The following is a 16,221-nucleotide window of genomic DNA, read 5'->3' on the forward strand; positions in this document are numbered from 1 at the left end:
ATTATTTTGAATTGTAATAATATTTCACAATTTTACTGTATTTTTGATCAAATAAACACAGCCTTGATGAGCAAAAGACTCTGTTGTTTCTCTTTCGCAAGTTAAAAATACATAAATGTAAACATCTTACGATCCCAAACTTTTGGTGGTATACTACTGTTTGAAATGTTCATTGCAACATACTGCACATTATTTAAAAATATATAGTAGGCACTATATGTATATACTGCAGTATGCAAGTATTCTATTCTAAACACAACCAACATGCAATGAGCACTCTATAAGAAAACTGACCAATCAGATTATTAATGCAAATGTCATATCTCTTTCCTATGGTCTTGACTGTATTTTATTTCAGGCAGGTTTTCATATTTTTGTTTTTCAGGGGGTCTGTGAGCCTCGTTTGGTGTTTCTGATTCAGCTGTGAATCTTCATAATTTCTTGATTTTAGAATCAATCACACAAACTTACTGAGAGTAGAGCATTCGGGAGCGGACAATGAATTTGAAGATGTACTCGAGGGCTTTGAGGGTCCTCAGGATGGGTTCACAGGCCTCCCCTCGACTGGACACGTCTAGATAAGTCTTCAGCACAGACATCAGCTTCCTACAGCCAACAGAAAGAAAGAGAGTTTGTGAGTGTACTTCTCAAAATAACTTAAACTACAAAATCAGAGAAAAGACTACACACACAAATCAATTAGAACAACTAGCAACAAATTATGTCACTATGATGTAACCTGGGTCCTTTAATTCACTCCTGTTTCTGTTGATTTGAGTATCTGAGACTCTCACACACAAACATACTGCCATCTAGTGCTGAGAAGCACAATGAAAAGCATACTTGACCTACTTGTAAGCCAGGGTGGCACTGAAGTGTTGTTTGATATACGCCTCCAACACAGTGTTGAAATGCTGAAACTTTCTGTCGGCAATCAGACCAATAATATAGATCTGAAAAAGAGAAATTATTTATAACATTGGTTCTCAACCAGGAGCATGGGATAAATCTGCTAATGAATTGCAAAATTATCCTGCAATCGCAAATTACTGGAAAAGTGATGTAAATGAAGTGCAAGACAAACATTAATTTCTTGACTTTTGGAATTAGGTAATTAAATTATATATATATATAGTTATTTATTTATTTAATTATATATATACTATATATAGAATTTATGTATATTTATCACACAATGATATTGATTTTTTATTATATTTAATTATATAGATATATTTGAATATATTGCCACAACTAGTTGGTTTAAAAAAAAAAAACATTGAACACAAGCATCTTTGTCATCACAGCAGAAGTATTAGAAATATTAAATATTGTCCTGGACTATATGGGGCCTTGTTGTCAAAAAGGTTGAGAATCACTGAATTATAATTTGCATAATGCATAATTTTGTGTTTAAAACGGAATATGATAAACAACTATTGCATCTTCCTGTTATCTATTATTTTTTTATTCTAGACTAGAATTTGTCACCAAAAGTGAGCTAATTAGGACAAAGTGGGGAAGTGCTTATTTGGAAAAAATGATTCATAAACAAGTAAATAATGTTTTTTAAGGTTTCTTTCAGGGTTTGGGTTAGTCATAATTTTAATTAGCTTCATATAAAGACAAGTCTTTGAAATGGCCCCAATTACTGTAGCTACTGCCATCAATGGTTCTAGAAAGAACATTTAGCATCCATGGAATCTTTCCACTCCACAAAAGGTTCTTTAGATTTTTTAAATGTTCTTCACGCTAAAGGTTCTTTAAGGAACCAAAAAATGGTTCACCTGAGGCATTTCTGCAATAACAACCCTTTGGAGCCTTTATTTTTAAGACTGTGGAAATGTGTATATGTTTGGATGTTGCTTACCAAAGCATCAAAAACCAAAATATCATAGTCATCAGTCTGAGAATGTTCCATCATAATGTTGAAAAGGGCGTCCAAGGTGTCCTGCAGGAACTACACACACACACACACACACACACACACACATAAACAAAAGTGCATATTGAACTACAGATGCTCATGTGTAATTTCAGTGCAACACACCTTCACGACCTCCTCTCCGTCAATGAGTTTGAGCTCCTGTAGATTTTGTTTCAGCATCTCAGGACGAGTTCTCCACTTCAGCAGACCCAATAAGCCCACTGAGAGACAGAGAGAGACAGAGCGTCCTCAGCTGACTCTTAATTACCATGCATTCATGAATCTGTTTATTTCACGTTCAGCAGTGAATATGTCCGGGTGTATGGCGGGGTTGTTAGGGTCGCATTGTGATGGATGTTTCCGGAAGATTCATTAGCGTGATTAGTGGGCTTTCTCAAGAACAGCTGTTACACCACACCTGCGTCTGTGTGTGTGTGTCCTTAAAGGGGCTTAAGATAAAAGTCATTTAACAATAGCAAACACAAATACATAATTTAAATATTTAGATTTAACCCTACTGTATCTTTACTGTACTGTATATGTTTGATACATACATTTCTAAGGCCTCTAAATGACCATCATGATCAAAACCTTTCTGAAAAACCTGTTGCACACAATCTACTCCATGCTTTCTGTTGTGTGATTGATACTTTAGACTTTTTTTAGCAAGTAAAAGTCCTTTTAGTGTAATTGTAGAAATGTCCTCCTTCAGCTCATGCTTCATTTTACTGAATTTTATAAAGTTAACATAAGAATAGCTTTGATATTTCAAGATGAACACTTACTGGTCTAGAGCGACTTAGCTTATCCTCCACACACATTTTTTTTTTTTTAGAAAAATTAGTGAGTATCAAATATAATCATCAGGCTTTTGATCTCACTTGGAAATTCATCGCATTACAGAAGTGAAATGGACTGTGAATGTCGTTTAACTTGACTATAAAAGCTACGAGACTCTTTTCCCCATCCACCCGGCACACACACCGTTCTGGGTGAGTTTGGTGGAGCAGACGAGCGTTGAGATGATGAATATGTCTCTGGAGCTGAAGGACAGGCCGCCCGCACTGCTGGAGCTGCGCATTAGCGTCGTCCCCTTGTGGCTGTCAGAGTGACTGCGCTCGGACGGCAGGGACAGATACAAGCTGACGTCTTCCATGCGCTTACTGTCACCCTACAGAAAGACGGAAAACACATGCAGTCCATATCTGTTTGAGAATGTGTGAATTAACTGATTAGTTTACCTGTCGTCCACCATATTATCATGAAACAAGAAAAAATGTCAATGTGGCACAAAAACGTAAACCGGTTTAAAGAATTAAAAGGGAAAACACTCCTTTTTCACAAAAATTTTTCACACCCCACTAACAGACATTGTTTCTTTTTAAAAAATAAAAACACTTAATTTTTATTTTACTTAATATCTTATTATGTGTCATGTTCCTTCAACAGTAAATTTATCTTGATTTAAATTTTTGGGGGATATTTGTATGGGGGAAAAAAGAGACAAAAATACTAAGAAAACCATTTTGCAGTTCATGGAAGACCTTGGGTAGTTTGTAACATCATTTTGACACAAATTGTTAAATAGTGGGTATTACATTTTGTTGTTGGGACACTTAAAGGTATTCTTTCCTAAATGAACATGCATAACATTAATCAGGACATCAACATTCGCTCTGAGATACATTTCTGCTTTCCAGAAATTAATGTTAATAACTATGAAAGTTCTAGACCTAAAATAGAAAAAAATCTAATTAAACCTTTAAAAAAATATATGAAAAATCTCTATAATGATTTTGTTGCTACATTAACCACTTGAGCAAATTATATTAAAATTTACAGTGCTACGAAATTGACAAAATGAACTTGAAATTAACTCGAGTTAAAAATCAAGATCACCGACATTGCCTTATTTTAATTTGTTTTCTCGACAACTGTCATTTTAATTGAATAATCAGGGTTACCAAGGTCTTAGAAGACTGACAAGTCATGCAAAATCATAAAGAGTGTAAAACCTGTACCTGTACCTTTAAGGTTTCAATGTGTAAATGACTTATGATTAGGACTACATGAGGCTTCTCTCTTTCAATTTAATTCTTTCACTTGACTCACAGAGGTTTAATTTTTAATCTCCTTATTGCATCTTTTTAAAGGTGCCATATAATGCATTGATACAATATTTTAAATTGTTCTCTGATATCTACATAGAAGGTTTATGGCTTAGGTAAGGGCAAAAAATCTCCAGAAACGGTTTTACATGTCCATTTACAACCCTAGGATTTGTCCCTAGAATGAAATGGTCTGTTATTACCTTATTTGGAAGGGTCATGATGAATAATAATGTTGCGCTCTGCTCTGATTGGCTGTTTCACAGTGTGGCTCATTTCGGTAGCTCACACAGCAGGAAGGAGACACAGGGAAAATATATATTTCAATACTTTCTTGCGCAGTTATATCGTTGGGTATAATTATACTGTAAATAAAATGCGGGCATCGAAACTGCTTTCGAATGCACGATTGCTTATTAGTTTCACTTTTACTTTCAAGATACACGATTGCACGTACTCTGTTTATACTATTGAGCGGCAGTACTTACCACACATTTTACAAAATCAGATGCTTGTCAGTGGTGCTCAGGATCTGTAAATCATTCACAATGATCCTCAGTCATCTCTCCTTACTCTGTTTATGTGGTAAGTGAAATCTTATGTACTGTTTTGTAACAGGCTACAGCTAGCAAGGAGCTAACCGTGTCTCTTTAGTGGCTTGTGTTATTTTATTAAAACACGTTATTTGCTTTCCGTGCCTTTCTGAATAAAGACAACAACCCATCCCTGCACTTCACATCCCCTGCACAGCATGGAACATAACATTTATTTCCATGATCTGCCATTTTCGCTGTTGTCCTCGCTTGTTTCTTCACAATACCTGCAGAACTTCTGATGATTTGGCTGTGCAGGTTCGGCTGGCGGCTGGCCCAGAACATAGGTGGGTATATGCAAAGGTTGGGGGCGTAACTATAAGTGATCCCGACTGGTACGTCACAGTCGGTGTTATGTTCTGATTCGCCTATTTTTCAGTGGTCTTTTGCATTCACGAGATTTACATAAGAAGGAGAAAGCAATGGTGTTTGAGGCTCACTGTATGTCATTTCCATGTACAGAACTGTTATTATTCAACTATGCCAAGGTATATACAGTTTTCCATTCTATGGCACCATTAACTAAAATTATTGTTTTAAAAATAAATGTTACATTAAAATGATTTGCAATGTCACAATCCATTTAAAACACCCATGTAAAAATATTACTAAATGAATTTCCATCTATTTTTTGCTTTATTGTGTATGAACAGTATGTGTTTCTGACCTTAAAGACGGTGAGCTCATGTATGCCATCTCTCAGAACGGTCCCATCTTCCTTCATTAGACGCACAAATGCCATCGCAAAGTTCTTTTCACTCTTGTCCTTCGCTGCATAACACAAATTACACGTTTATTCATATCTAAATTCATTTCCAGTACCATTCAGCATCATAGTTGGTAGTATATGACAGATGGGATATTCAGAATCTAAATTAGAGTACTGTGGCTTTTAATGCATGCTATAATTCAATAGCTAACACAAAATACAAACACTGATGACTCAAACCGCATTTCTCGAATGAGGATTTAAATGTGTTTTTCAATCTGCTAAACTCTGGATCTGATTTCATTTAGGCCAGAATCCCAGTTTGCATACATCTACTTTAGTATGCACTGCAAAACTGCTGATCGTTAAGTATATACTTGTGAATATGTGGTAAGACTATTAGGACATGCTAATGAGTTATGCCATTTTAAAATTATGTCTTGATGTCACATTATTTTCACTGGTGTCTTCAGATATTTTAAAAAAACTGTAGTTCATGACTGCAGGAGACACTAAAGCTGCTAAACTTACACTCCTGTGAGGATCGATGACGGAACATGAAGCGCAGATGGATTCTGGGCATCTCCTCCAGAGGGATCGCCACCTACAGGCCGGAGAAAAACATTACTACATACAGACTGAAAACCAGGCCGAAAACAGGAGGATTTATACTTGAGAAATTAACTTTTAACTCAGCATCAAATTGATCTGCTTTCAAAATGCATGTTCCTGGTCTATTTGCTCCCCTCCAAATCACCTGACTCCATATATGTATAATAGATGGATAAAAGTGTATTTTGTTAAACACCATGTTCCACCTAAGCTCTCAATGCTGTTTGACATGCACACGCAGAGAAGTGGTGCTCAAGCAGCTTTTTTACTTGGCCTCTGACTACATAAGTGTCCTTTTTCCAAGACATTTATTTTTTCTATTTATTTAATATTTTAGTTTGGCCCACTGCATCAGCTCTTAAAGTGTTTGCCCGAAATCTGACACAACACAGAGTGAAGATTTATTCTTGAATGATTAATTATTTTTTAAATGAATCGGGTGAGTTAATGATTCAATGAACGATTCAGTGATTCATTAAGACAGTGGTAACTTGATTTGTTCATGAATTAATCAGTCACCTGCATTTAAAAACACTTGCTGCCACCTACCAGCAGTTTTAGTTATATATATATATATATATATATATATATATATTGCTTTTGTACCAGACCTGCAATGCAAAGATGGCTGATTGGTATAAAGCTCAATGTCTCTTACCTTAAAAGTTTCCATCCAGCGAGGTTGTTTGACCTGGTAGTAAATGACTGATTTATATTCGTTTACAGGCCGATCCCCAGCTCCCAGACAGATTGAGTTCTGCACAATAATCAAGACAACTGTCAATCAACACAGAAAACCCCGCCCCAATCAGAACAGGCTGACCTTTGACCTCAAGGTCAGAGGTCACACTCACCGGCACAACCTTCCCCTCCTCGTCACACACCAGCATAATGACCTCCACATTCTTCTGTGTGGTTTTGTTGTACTTGTCGAAGTCTCCAGAGTGCAGCGTGAGGTAGATGTCGTTACGGATGTCACCCGGCATGATGATCTCAGGAAAACCCAGTTTTCGTGCAACCACGGTGCTCCGGTCCACCAGGTGGGGATATTCTTTTCGGATCTGGATGATGTCACCCACTAGAGCTTTCATGGTGACCCACAGACCTGACATGGTGTTTAATGTTTTATATTAGTTTCCCTATCAGGATCATGACAGAAATACATGGAAACTTTCTACAGTAAGACTGCTACATTGATTTAAAAATATTCTTTAGAGAAAGCGTATGATTTATAGCAGGTGCTTATGGTGGATGAATGAGGTAAAATAACATAAATTAAGGTTTAACTGTTTTTGTTCGTCCTTTCCCCCTTGTCTCATTCTCTAATGTCTGTTTTAATGACAGTTGTAAAGCTCATCTGTCTCTCATCATTCAATCTCTCTGTTCTGCTGTTTTGTGTCTCTGTGTGTGAGTGTGGGCAGACGGGATTATGGGTCCAGTGAGTATTAAAGCATTAGCAGAGGGAGCGGTGATGCTGTGCTGTCATTTGAGCAGAGATAACAGCACTGAAACATACCTTGACCTCCGCTGTCACCTCGCGAAGTCGTCACTTTGTTAAGGAGAGTGTGAAGAAAGTCATTCTCAGCTATAACCCTACAAACACACACACACACACACACACACACACAGAGAGAATAAAATAACTACTTTCAATAATATGAACAAATATTATATACTTATTAAATGGTTACATTTAAATTTAGATTTTTTTTCTTTTAATTTTTTTACATTTTGAATGCCATGTTTATGATTTTAATATATATATACAGTGCCCTCCAAAAGTATTGGAACAGTAAGGCCAATTCCTTTATTTTTGCTGTAGACCCCTAAACATTTGGGTTTGACATCATAAAATGAATATGAGATGAGAGATTAACATTTCAGCTTTTATTTACAGGTATTTTCATCTGGATCTGATACACAATTTAGAAGATAGCACCTTTTTGAACCCACCCATTTTTCATGCTACCAAAAGTATTGGAACAGATAGAATTAACATAGATTAAACTGAAAAAGACTAAATATTTAGTTGCACATCCTTTGCTTTCAATAACTGCATCAAGCCTGTGACCCATTGACATCAAACTTTTGCATTCTTCTTTTGTGATGCTTTTCCAGGCTTTCACCGCAGCCTCTTTCAGTTTTGGGGGGTTACTCCCTTCAGTCTCTTCTTTAGCAGGTAAAATGCATACTCTACAGGGTTTAAGTGTGGAGATTGACTTGGCGAGTCTAAAACCTTCCACTTCTTGCCCCTGATGAACTCCTTTGTTGTTTTGGAACTATGTTTTGGGTCATGATCTTGCTGCATGATGAAGGATCTCCCAATCAGTTTGGTTGCATCTTTCTGTAAATTGTCAGACTAAATATTTCTGTAGACTGAGTTAATTTTGCTGCTGCCATCTTGTGTTACATCATTAATGAAGATTAATGAGCCTGTCCCAGAAGCAGGGATGAAAGCCCAAGCCATTACATTACCTGTGTAATGTGTACTATAATGTACACCTGTGTACACTGTGTTTCAGATGAGCTTGTATGTTTGGGATCATGAGCAGATCCTTTCTTTCGCCAAACTTTAGCGTTTCCATCACTTTGGTCCATAAAATCAGTCCATAAAACCTTGTCCCAGAAGTTTTGAGGCTCGTATCCTATTCTTCTTGCTAATGAGTGGTTTGCATCTTCTGGTGTAGCCTCTGTACTTTTGTTCATGAATTCTTCTGCAAACAGCAGATTGTGATACCTTCACTCCTGCCCTCTGGAGGTTGTTGCTGATGTCACTAACAGTTGTTTTTAGGGTCTTTCTTTACAGCTGTCACAATGTTTCTGTCATCAACTGCAGATGTTTTCCTTGATCTACCCGTTTGAGGTGTGTTACTTAGTACACCAGTGGTTTCTTTCTTCCTCAGGAGATTCCAGATGGTTGTACTTGCTATTGCCAGTGTTTGTGCAATGGTTTCATTGATTTTTCATCTTCTCTCAGCTTCACAATTGCTCGTTTTTCACCCATAGACACCTCTCTGGTTTTCATGTTGGTTACACGTCTAACTAACTATAAATGTAGTCTGCACGGATCTGAAACTGAGCGCAGACATTCAGTGCTATTTAGTGTTTGAATAATCAATTAATTGGACACACCAGGGTAACAAAGCACACCTGTCAGTCACATGTTCCAATACTTTTGGTAACATGAAAAATGGGTGGGTTCAAACAAAAGGTGCTATCTTCTAAGTTGTGTATCAGATCCAGATGAAAATACCTGTAAATAAAAGCTGAAATGTTAATCTCTCATCTCATATTCATCTTTTGATGTCAAACCCAAATCTTTACAGTCTACAGCAAAAATAAAGGAATTGGCCTTACTGTTCCAATACTTTTGGAGGGCATTGTGTGTATATATATATATATATATATATATATACAGTATCTCACAGAAGTGAGTACACCCCTCACATTTTTGTCAATATTTTATTATACCTTTTCATGTGACAACACCGAAGAAATGACACTTTGCTACAATGTAAAGTAGTGAGTGTACAGCTTGTAATAAGTGTAAATGTTCTGTCCCCTCAAAATAACTCAACACACAGCCATTAATGTCTAAACCGCTGGCCACAAAAGTGAGTACACCCCTAAGTGAAAGTGTCCAAATTGAGCCCAATTAGCCATTTTCTCTCCCCGGTGTCATGTGACTCGTTATTGTTACAAGGTCTCAGGTGTGAATGGGGAGCAGGTGTGTTAAATTTGGTTTTATCGCTCTCACTCTCTCATACTGGTCACTGGAAGTTCAACATGGCACCTCATGGCAAAGAAGGATCTGAGGATCTGAAAAAAAAGAATTGTTGCTCTACATAAAGATGGCGTAGGCTATAAGAAGATTGCCAAGACCCTGAAACTGAGCTGCAGCACGGTGGCCAAGACCATACAGCGGTTTAACAGGACAGGTTCCACTCAGGCCAGGCCTCGCCATGGTCGACCAAAGAAGTTGAGTGCACATGCTCAGCGTCATATTCAGAGGTTGTGTTTGGGAAATAGACGTATGGGTGCTGCCAGCATTGCTGCAGAGGTTGAATTGGTGGGGGGTCAGCCTGTCAGTGCTCAGACCATACACCGCACACTGCATCAAATTGGTCTGCATGGCTGTCGTCCCAGAAGCAAGCCTCTTCTAAAGATGATGCACAAGAAAGCCCGCAAACAGTTTGCTGAAGACAAGCAGACTAAGGACATGGATTACTGGAACCATGTCCTGTGGTCTGATGAGACCAAGATAAACTTATTTGGTTCAGATGGTGTCAAGCGTGTGTGGTGGCAACCAGGTGAGGAGTACAAAGACAAGTGTGTCTTGCATACAGTCAAGCATGGTGGTGGGAGTGTCATGATCTGAGGCTGCATGAGTGCTGCCGGCACTGGGGAGCTACAGTTCATTGAGGGAACCATGAATGCCAACATGTACTGTGACATACTGAAGCAGAGACTGGGCCGCAGGGCAGTATTCCAACATGATAATGACCCCAAACACACCTCCAAGACAATCACTGCCTTGCTAAAGAAGCTGACGGTAAAGGTGATGGACTGGCCAAGCATGTCTCCAGACCTAAACCCTATTGAGCATCTGTGGGGCTTCCTCAAACGGAAGGTGGAGGAGCGCAAGGTCTCTAACATCCACCAGCTCCATGATGTCGTCATGGAGGAGTGAAGAGGACTCCAGTTGCAACCTGTGAAGCTCTGGTGAACTCCATGCCCAAGAGGGTTAAGGAAGTGCTGGAAAATAATGGTGGCCGCACAAAATATTGATTCTTATAGCGAGTGGCTGAGAGGAGCAGCGCTCTTAGTTAAACCAGATATTATGTTGCTTCTCTAATTTTACGTGCAAGTATAGTCAAAATCACAACACAGCTATTGTCTTTATCTTATTTGTATTTGATTTCATCAGACGACGGCTCGATTGTAAATCAGGATTTTTGTGCAGATTAACATCTTGGAAGGGAGAGCCGGTTATATGTTGTCTTAATGGGTCGCGTTTCAGTCACTATTTCATATTAATTCGGTTGTCTGACAACAGAAACAGTCAAATATAGCAATGAAAACAGTTTTATTGAGAATCTGGCTGCATCACATTACAGTATGTGGGCACAGAGAGGCAAACAGCTGTAATAATAAATAATAAATGTACATTTTGCATTTTCAGAAGAAGTGAGCTGCCCTGTCCAGCAAATAATGTAAACAAGCTTTGTGTAAGTAAATTGCTAAGAGCAAAAGTAAGTAATGGGAACCTAGTATTTCTATGTTCTTTTTTCATGCGTCTAATAGACATGAACAAGTTATTTGAAAAACATCTATGACCTTTGAAACGTGTCTAGTCTTCATGCTCTAAGTTGAGTATGGTTTCACTAATAATAAACATATTTGCATAAAGCATCCATATTTGTCCATGCCCATGTTGATTAGAGTTTTAAAAACTTGAAAAGTATTGATTTAAGGTACATTTAGAACAAATAAAAATGTGCGATTAAGTTGCGATTAATCATGAGTTAACGAAACTAATCGTGATTAAATATTTTAATCGATTGACAGCACTAATATATAAACACAAGGAGAGGAAAGACTTACGGATGAAATGGAATGAAATATTGCTTCTCTTCGTCACATTCTGTCTTTCCTTTGATGATGTCGCTGATGTCCATCACTGCCAATAGGCACAGATATATCAGCTGTATGTCTGTATGCTACATGCAGATCAAATGAGAACATTCACCCTGATATTTACCAGCGACACCAAACGGCCTGCGCAGGCCCGTCGTACATTTCTTATGATTAGCATCTTTCAGTTCCATACGGCCCACACGCACAATCTGACAGATCAGATAGATCTTCTCTCTGCCAAGGTCTTTATTCCCTAGATCCTTTAGAGAGAAAGAAAGAGAGAGTAAAAAAAGTCTTTCAATCCTTAGGACATCAAAATATCTCTATCACCACAAAAAGCCACCCAAAAAAAGAAATCATACTTTGGTAAATCATAATTATGAGATTTAAAAAGTTGTAATTATGAGACAGTAGTCAAATTACAGTATGAAAAAAGACAAAATAACAATTATTAGATAAAATGTCATAGATAAAGCATAAAAAGTCAGATTTACGAAATAAAACTCATAATTGAGAAAAAAAGGTTCAAATTATGAGATAAAAAGTCATATGATAATAAGTCTAATTTATGACATGACAAAGTCAATTATGAGATATAAAATCACAATTATTAGAAAGGTGGAAATTGTGACATTAAAAAGTCATAATTAGAAATAAGTCAAGTTTATGTCCAATTTATGACAGTCATAGTTATGAGAGAAAAAGTCAAAATTGAGATTAAAAAGTTATAATTATGAAATAAAGTCTAATTTATTATATGTCATTATTATGAGAATTGTTAACAAAAAAGTTGTAATAATGAGAAAGTCAAAATTTAAATATGGCAACAAATAAAATTATAACAATGTCATAATTATGAGATAAATGTCAAAAATATGGCAAGTTAAATTTATGACATAAAAGGTCATAATTATGAGATTAAAAATCTTTTTTACGACAAAAAGTGAAAATTATTATATTTTAAAGTATTTATGATGTACAGCAAGTCAAACTTATGACTAATTTATGATAGTTAATTATGAGAAAAATTTCAAAATTAAGGTTACAAATCCATAATTATGCGGCATAAAGTCAAATGTGAGTACTTTTTATGATAAAGTCAAATTTATGGAAGTAACAATTATAAGAAAAAAAATATGACAAAAAAATTGATTATGAGATAAGTCATTATTATCTCATTTGACTTTTTATCTCATAATCACAGCTTTTCAATCTCACAAATATGTTTCACCATTTTTTTTCTTATGTAGCAGAAATACAGTTGGGCAAAAAAGTATTTAGTCGGCCACCAATTCTGTCTCTCATAGTGGAAGTGTACCTATGATGAAAATTACAGGCCTCTCTCATCTTTTTAAGTGGGAGAACTTGCATAATTGGTGGCTGACTAAATACTTTTGTGCCCAACTGTAGGTTGCTACCCAAGACAGACTCCCAAATGAAATCTATAAGTGACTTACTGTAAAGACCACCTTCAGACTGTTGAGCATCTCAATGTCCTTCGGCAAACCTTTATCTCCCCATCGGACCAAATAATTCTCACTGCAGAGAGACAGAGACAGAGAGTGTATAATAATGACAAACTCCTCTAGACTGATCATTAAAGAGTGTGTCAGTGAGGCGCACCTTATGTTGGTCTGCTTGAAGGGGTCATACAGAGACATAAAGAGTTCCGAATCCTCACCGATACGACACACAAAGTTACGCACAAAGACATACAGGCTGTGTGTGGGAGAAGACTGGATCCGTGCGGATACGCCAGAATGATCCAGCTGAACGTTGGACTACACAGAGCAGAGCAGAAGAGACAGGAGCTGATGTTAAACAGAGTTTAAATTAACCAAAATAAACCTGTGAAAAACTCACTACCACCATACTAGAGTCTTATTCAACACTTGCTGGGTTGCTAATTTGTTGCCAAGGCATTGCTAAGTGGTTGAGAGGGAATCAGGGTGGTTCCTATGGCATGATAATGCAGTTGCTAGGCTATTCTGAGTGTTTGCTGTGGTACATTATGGTTGTAAATATTACTAGATGCCAAAGTGTTGCCAAGTGGTTTCTACGGTGTCTGGGTTGTTGTTGTGGTATTTTTAGGCAGTTGCTAGGAAGTCTGGGCGATTGCTAGGGTGTTCTGGATGGTTGCCAAGATGTTGCCAAGTGGTTTCTAATGTGTCTGGGTGGTTGCTGTGGTACATTATGCAGTTACTAGGTGCCAAAGTGTTTGCAGGTGGTCTCTAAGGTGTCTTAATAAGTGGCATTATTATGCAGTTGCTAGGCTATTCTGAGTGTTTGCTTTGGTACATAGTGGTGGTACATATTGCTAGGTGCCAAAGTTGTTGGGTGTCTGGGCGGTTGTGAATGTGTTGCTATGAGGTTGGTAGGGTGTTTTGGAAGGTCGCTAGGGTCTCTAGGTAATTGTGAAGGTGTTGCTAAGTGGTTTCTAGGGCATGTTGAAGTTGGTAAGGAGTCTGGTTGGTTGCTAAGGCATTATTATGTGGTTGCAAGAGTGTCTGGGTGATTGCTAGGGTGTTCTGGATGGTTGCTAAGACATTATTATGCAGTTGGTAGGGTTTCTGGGAGGTTGTGAAGGCATTGCCGAGTGGTTGCTAGGATGTCTGGGTGGTTGCTATAACATTATTATGCGAGTGCTGCTACGGTTTCTAGACGGTTGCTAGGGAATAATAATGCAGTTGCTAGTGTGTACTGGTTGTCACTAGGATGTTTTGGTTGGTTGCGAAGACAGTATTGTCCAGTGGTGGTCAGTAACGAAGTAGCTTTACTTCGTTACTGTACTTAAGTGCATTTTTCAAGAATCTGTACTTTACTGGAGTAGTTTTATTTTGAGTAACTTTTACTTTACTACATTCCAAAGCATAAGATCGTACTTTTTACTTCACTACATTTCATAAAACACATCGTTACTCCTTATAATCTATCACGAGCTCCGAGACGCGGAGGCGGTGTCTGATTCCTGAACAAACTGATTCTTTTCAATGAACCTGTGAAATCGGTTCGCAAACCGCACCAAACGATTAATTCACGAATTGGAATGATCCGATTGCAGCTGTTCTCGAGTCGACAACTCACTGATTCAAATGATCCGTTTAGAGCGAGTCTCCAGTGAACTGAACTCACTGATTCAAATGATCCGTTTAGAGCGAGTCTCCAGTGAACTGAACTCACTGATTCAAATGATCCGTTTAGAGCGAGTCTCCAGTGAACTGAACTCACTGATTCAAATGATCCGTTTAGAGCGAGTCTCCAGTGAACTGAACTCACTGATTCAAATGATCCGTTTAGAGCGAGTCTCCAGTGAACTGAACTCACTGATTCAAATGATCCGTTTAGAGCGAGTCTCCAGTGAACTGAACTCACAAGTAAACACTGGAGATCTTGTGAGTGCAACTGATGCTGCGAAAAGTAAGTTACTAATGTCGAATTTTAGGATTAAATATTGTAACTGAAAATCATATTTACGTCAAATCTGCTGTAAAGGGTTATCTATTTAAGCCCACTGAAATGCTTGAATGCAAACAGATCGATGACAGTGACTCTATGTTTTAGGTCAAAAAACGAAACATTAAAATAACACAGATTAAATAAAATAACTCATGCACGTTCATATTCCCCGCTGCTGTAACGTTAGCAGTTTTATTAAAATGCTACGCATCTAGCCCTATGTTTTATATTGTTTATCAACAGTATACATTTTTACACTGTTTAGATCATCTAGCCAAGTAGACAGATGTGAATGTTTATTCATAACCATACTGAAAATAAGTAAATATTGTTAGCTAATGCTAACTGTCTAGGTAACAAGCTTGCTGGTGCTAAATTGAGGAAATTATTAGATATAAGGTCCAAATATTTTTATCCAACCACCTAGATAGATTACATCTGATGTAAAAAGAAAGGATGTGATGTTCAGAACATGGTAACTACAGTAATTATCAGAGTGGGAAGTGATGCCCTCTGGGGGCATTTGGCCAGGGGTGTTTTTATACCACAGACAAGGTTTGAGAAGAAAAAAAAATCATTACGAAAATATAATTATATTTTCCTTAAAATGTTCTTCCTAACTTCAGCCTAATTCTCATGTCATATATAACTGTGACATTGTGCAAAACAACAAGCTTTAAAACACTTTTTTCTTACTGGGGAAAATTATATGGTCAGATCTGTTTTCTCTCAGGTACATCGCAGTGTAAGCTTCACGGTGAACATCACTACATCACTCAATCGTCAACATAGTCCATATCAACAACAAAATATATCTCTTGACTCCATATAGTTGGGAAAATCACAGGTATTTTGAGCAACAGGATTATAAAAATATGCGCTAATATAAAATTAAATCAAGTAGTCTATATAAAATTGCAAATAAATCTATCAGTACTTTTTTACTTAAGTACATAAAAAATGTAGTACTTTTGTACTTTCACTCGAGTAAAATTGAAAAAGCAGTACTTTTACTTTTACTGGAGTAATATTTTATAGTACGTATCTGTACTTTTACTCAAGTACTTGATTTGTGTACTTCGTCCACCACTGGTATCCACGTAAAAGCGATTTGTTTCCGACCCGATCTTCACCTCAAACCAGAGCAGATTCACAACTTTCTCCACCCGTAACACCAGT

General features: G+C 37.4%; 1 protein-coding gene across 1 annotated transcript in view; it reads right to left on the minus strand.

Moving 5' to 3' along the window:
- dock2 (dedicator of cytokinesis 2) overlaps positions 1-16,221 on the minus strand; it is a 121,477-nt gene that overhangs the window by 94,107 nt on the left and 11,149 nt on the right. Inside the window, exons 8-21 of the mRNA XM_079438792.1 lie at positions 13,210-13,367; positions 13,044-13,125; positions 11,711-11,846; positions 11,554-11,629; positions 7,466-7,542; positions 6,804-7,054; positions 6,608-6,706; positions 5,869-5,941; positions 5,296-5,399; positions 2,912-3,098; positions 2,051-2,148; positions 1,871-1,960; positions 853-953; positions 472-606 (exon numbers count right to left, since the gene is read on the minus strand). Of these exons, the coding sequence (XP_079294918.1) occupies positions 472-606; positions 853-953; positions 1,871-1,960; positions 2,051-2,148; positions 2,912-3,098; positions 5,296-5,399; positions 5,869-5,941; positions 6,608-6,706; positions 6,804-7,054; positions 7,466-7,542; positions 11,554-11,629; positions 11,711-11,846; positions 13,044-13,125; positions 13,210-13,367 (1,667 nt within the window). The remainder of the gene's footprint in view (positions 1-471; positions 607-852; positions 954-1,870; positions 1,961-2,050; positions 2,149-2,911; positions 3,099-5,295; positions 5,400-5,868; positions 5,942-6,607; positions 6,707-6,803; positions 7,055-7,465; positions 7,543-11,553; positions 11,630-11,710; positions 11,847-13,043; positions 13,126-13,209; positions 13,368-16,221) is intronic.

The sequence above is a fragment of the Barbus barbus genome (assembly GCF_936440315.1).
Source record: "Barbus barbus genome assembly, chromosome: 17".
In the NCBI taxonomy this organism is placed as follows: domain Eukaryota; kingdom Metazoa; phylum Chordata; class Actinopteri; order Cypriniformes; family Cyprinidae; genus Barbus; species Barbus barbus.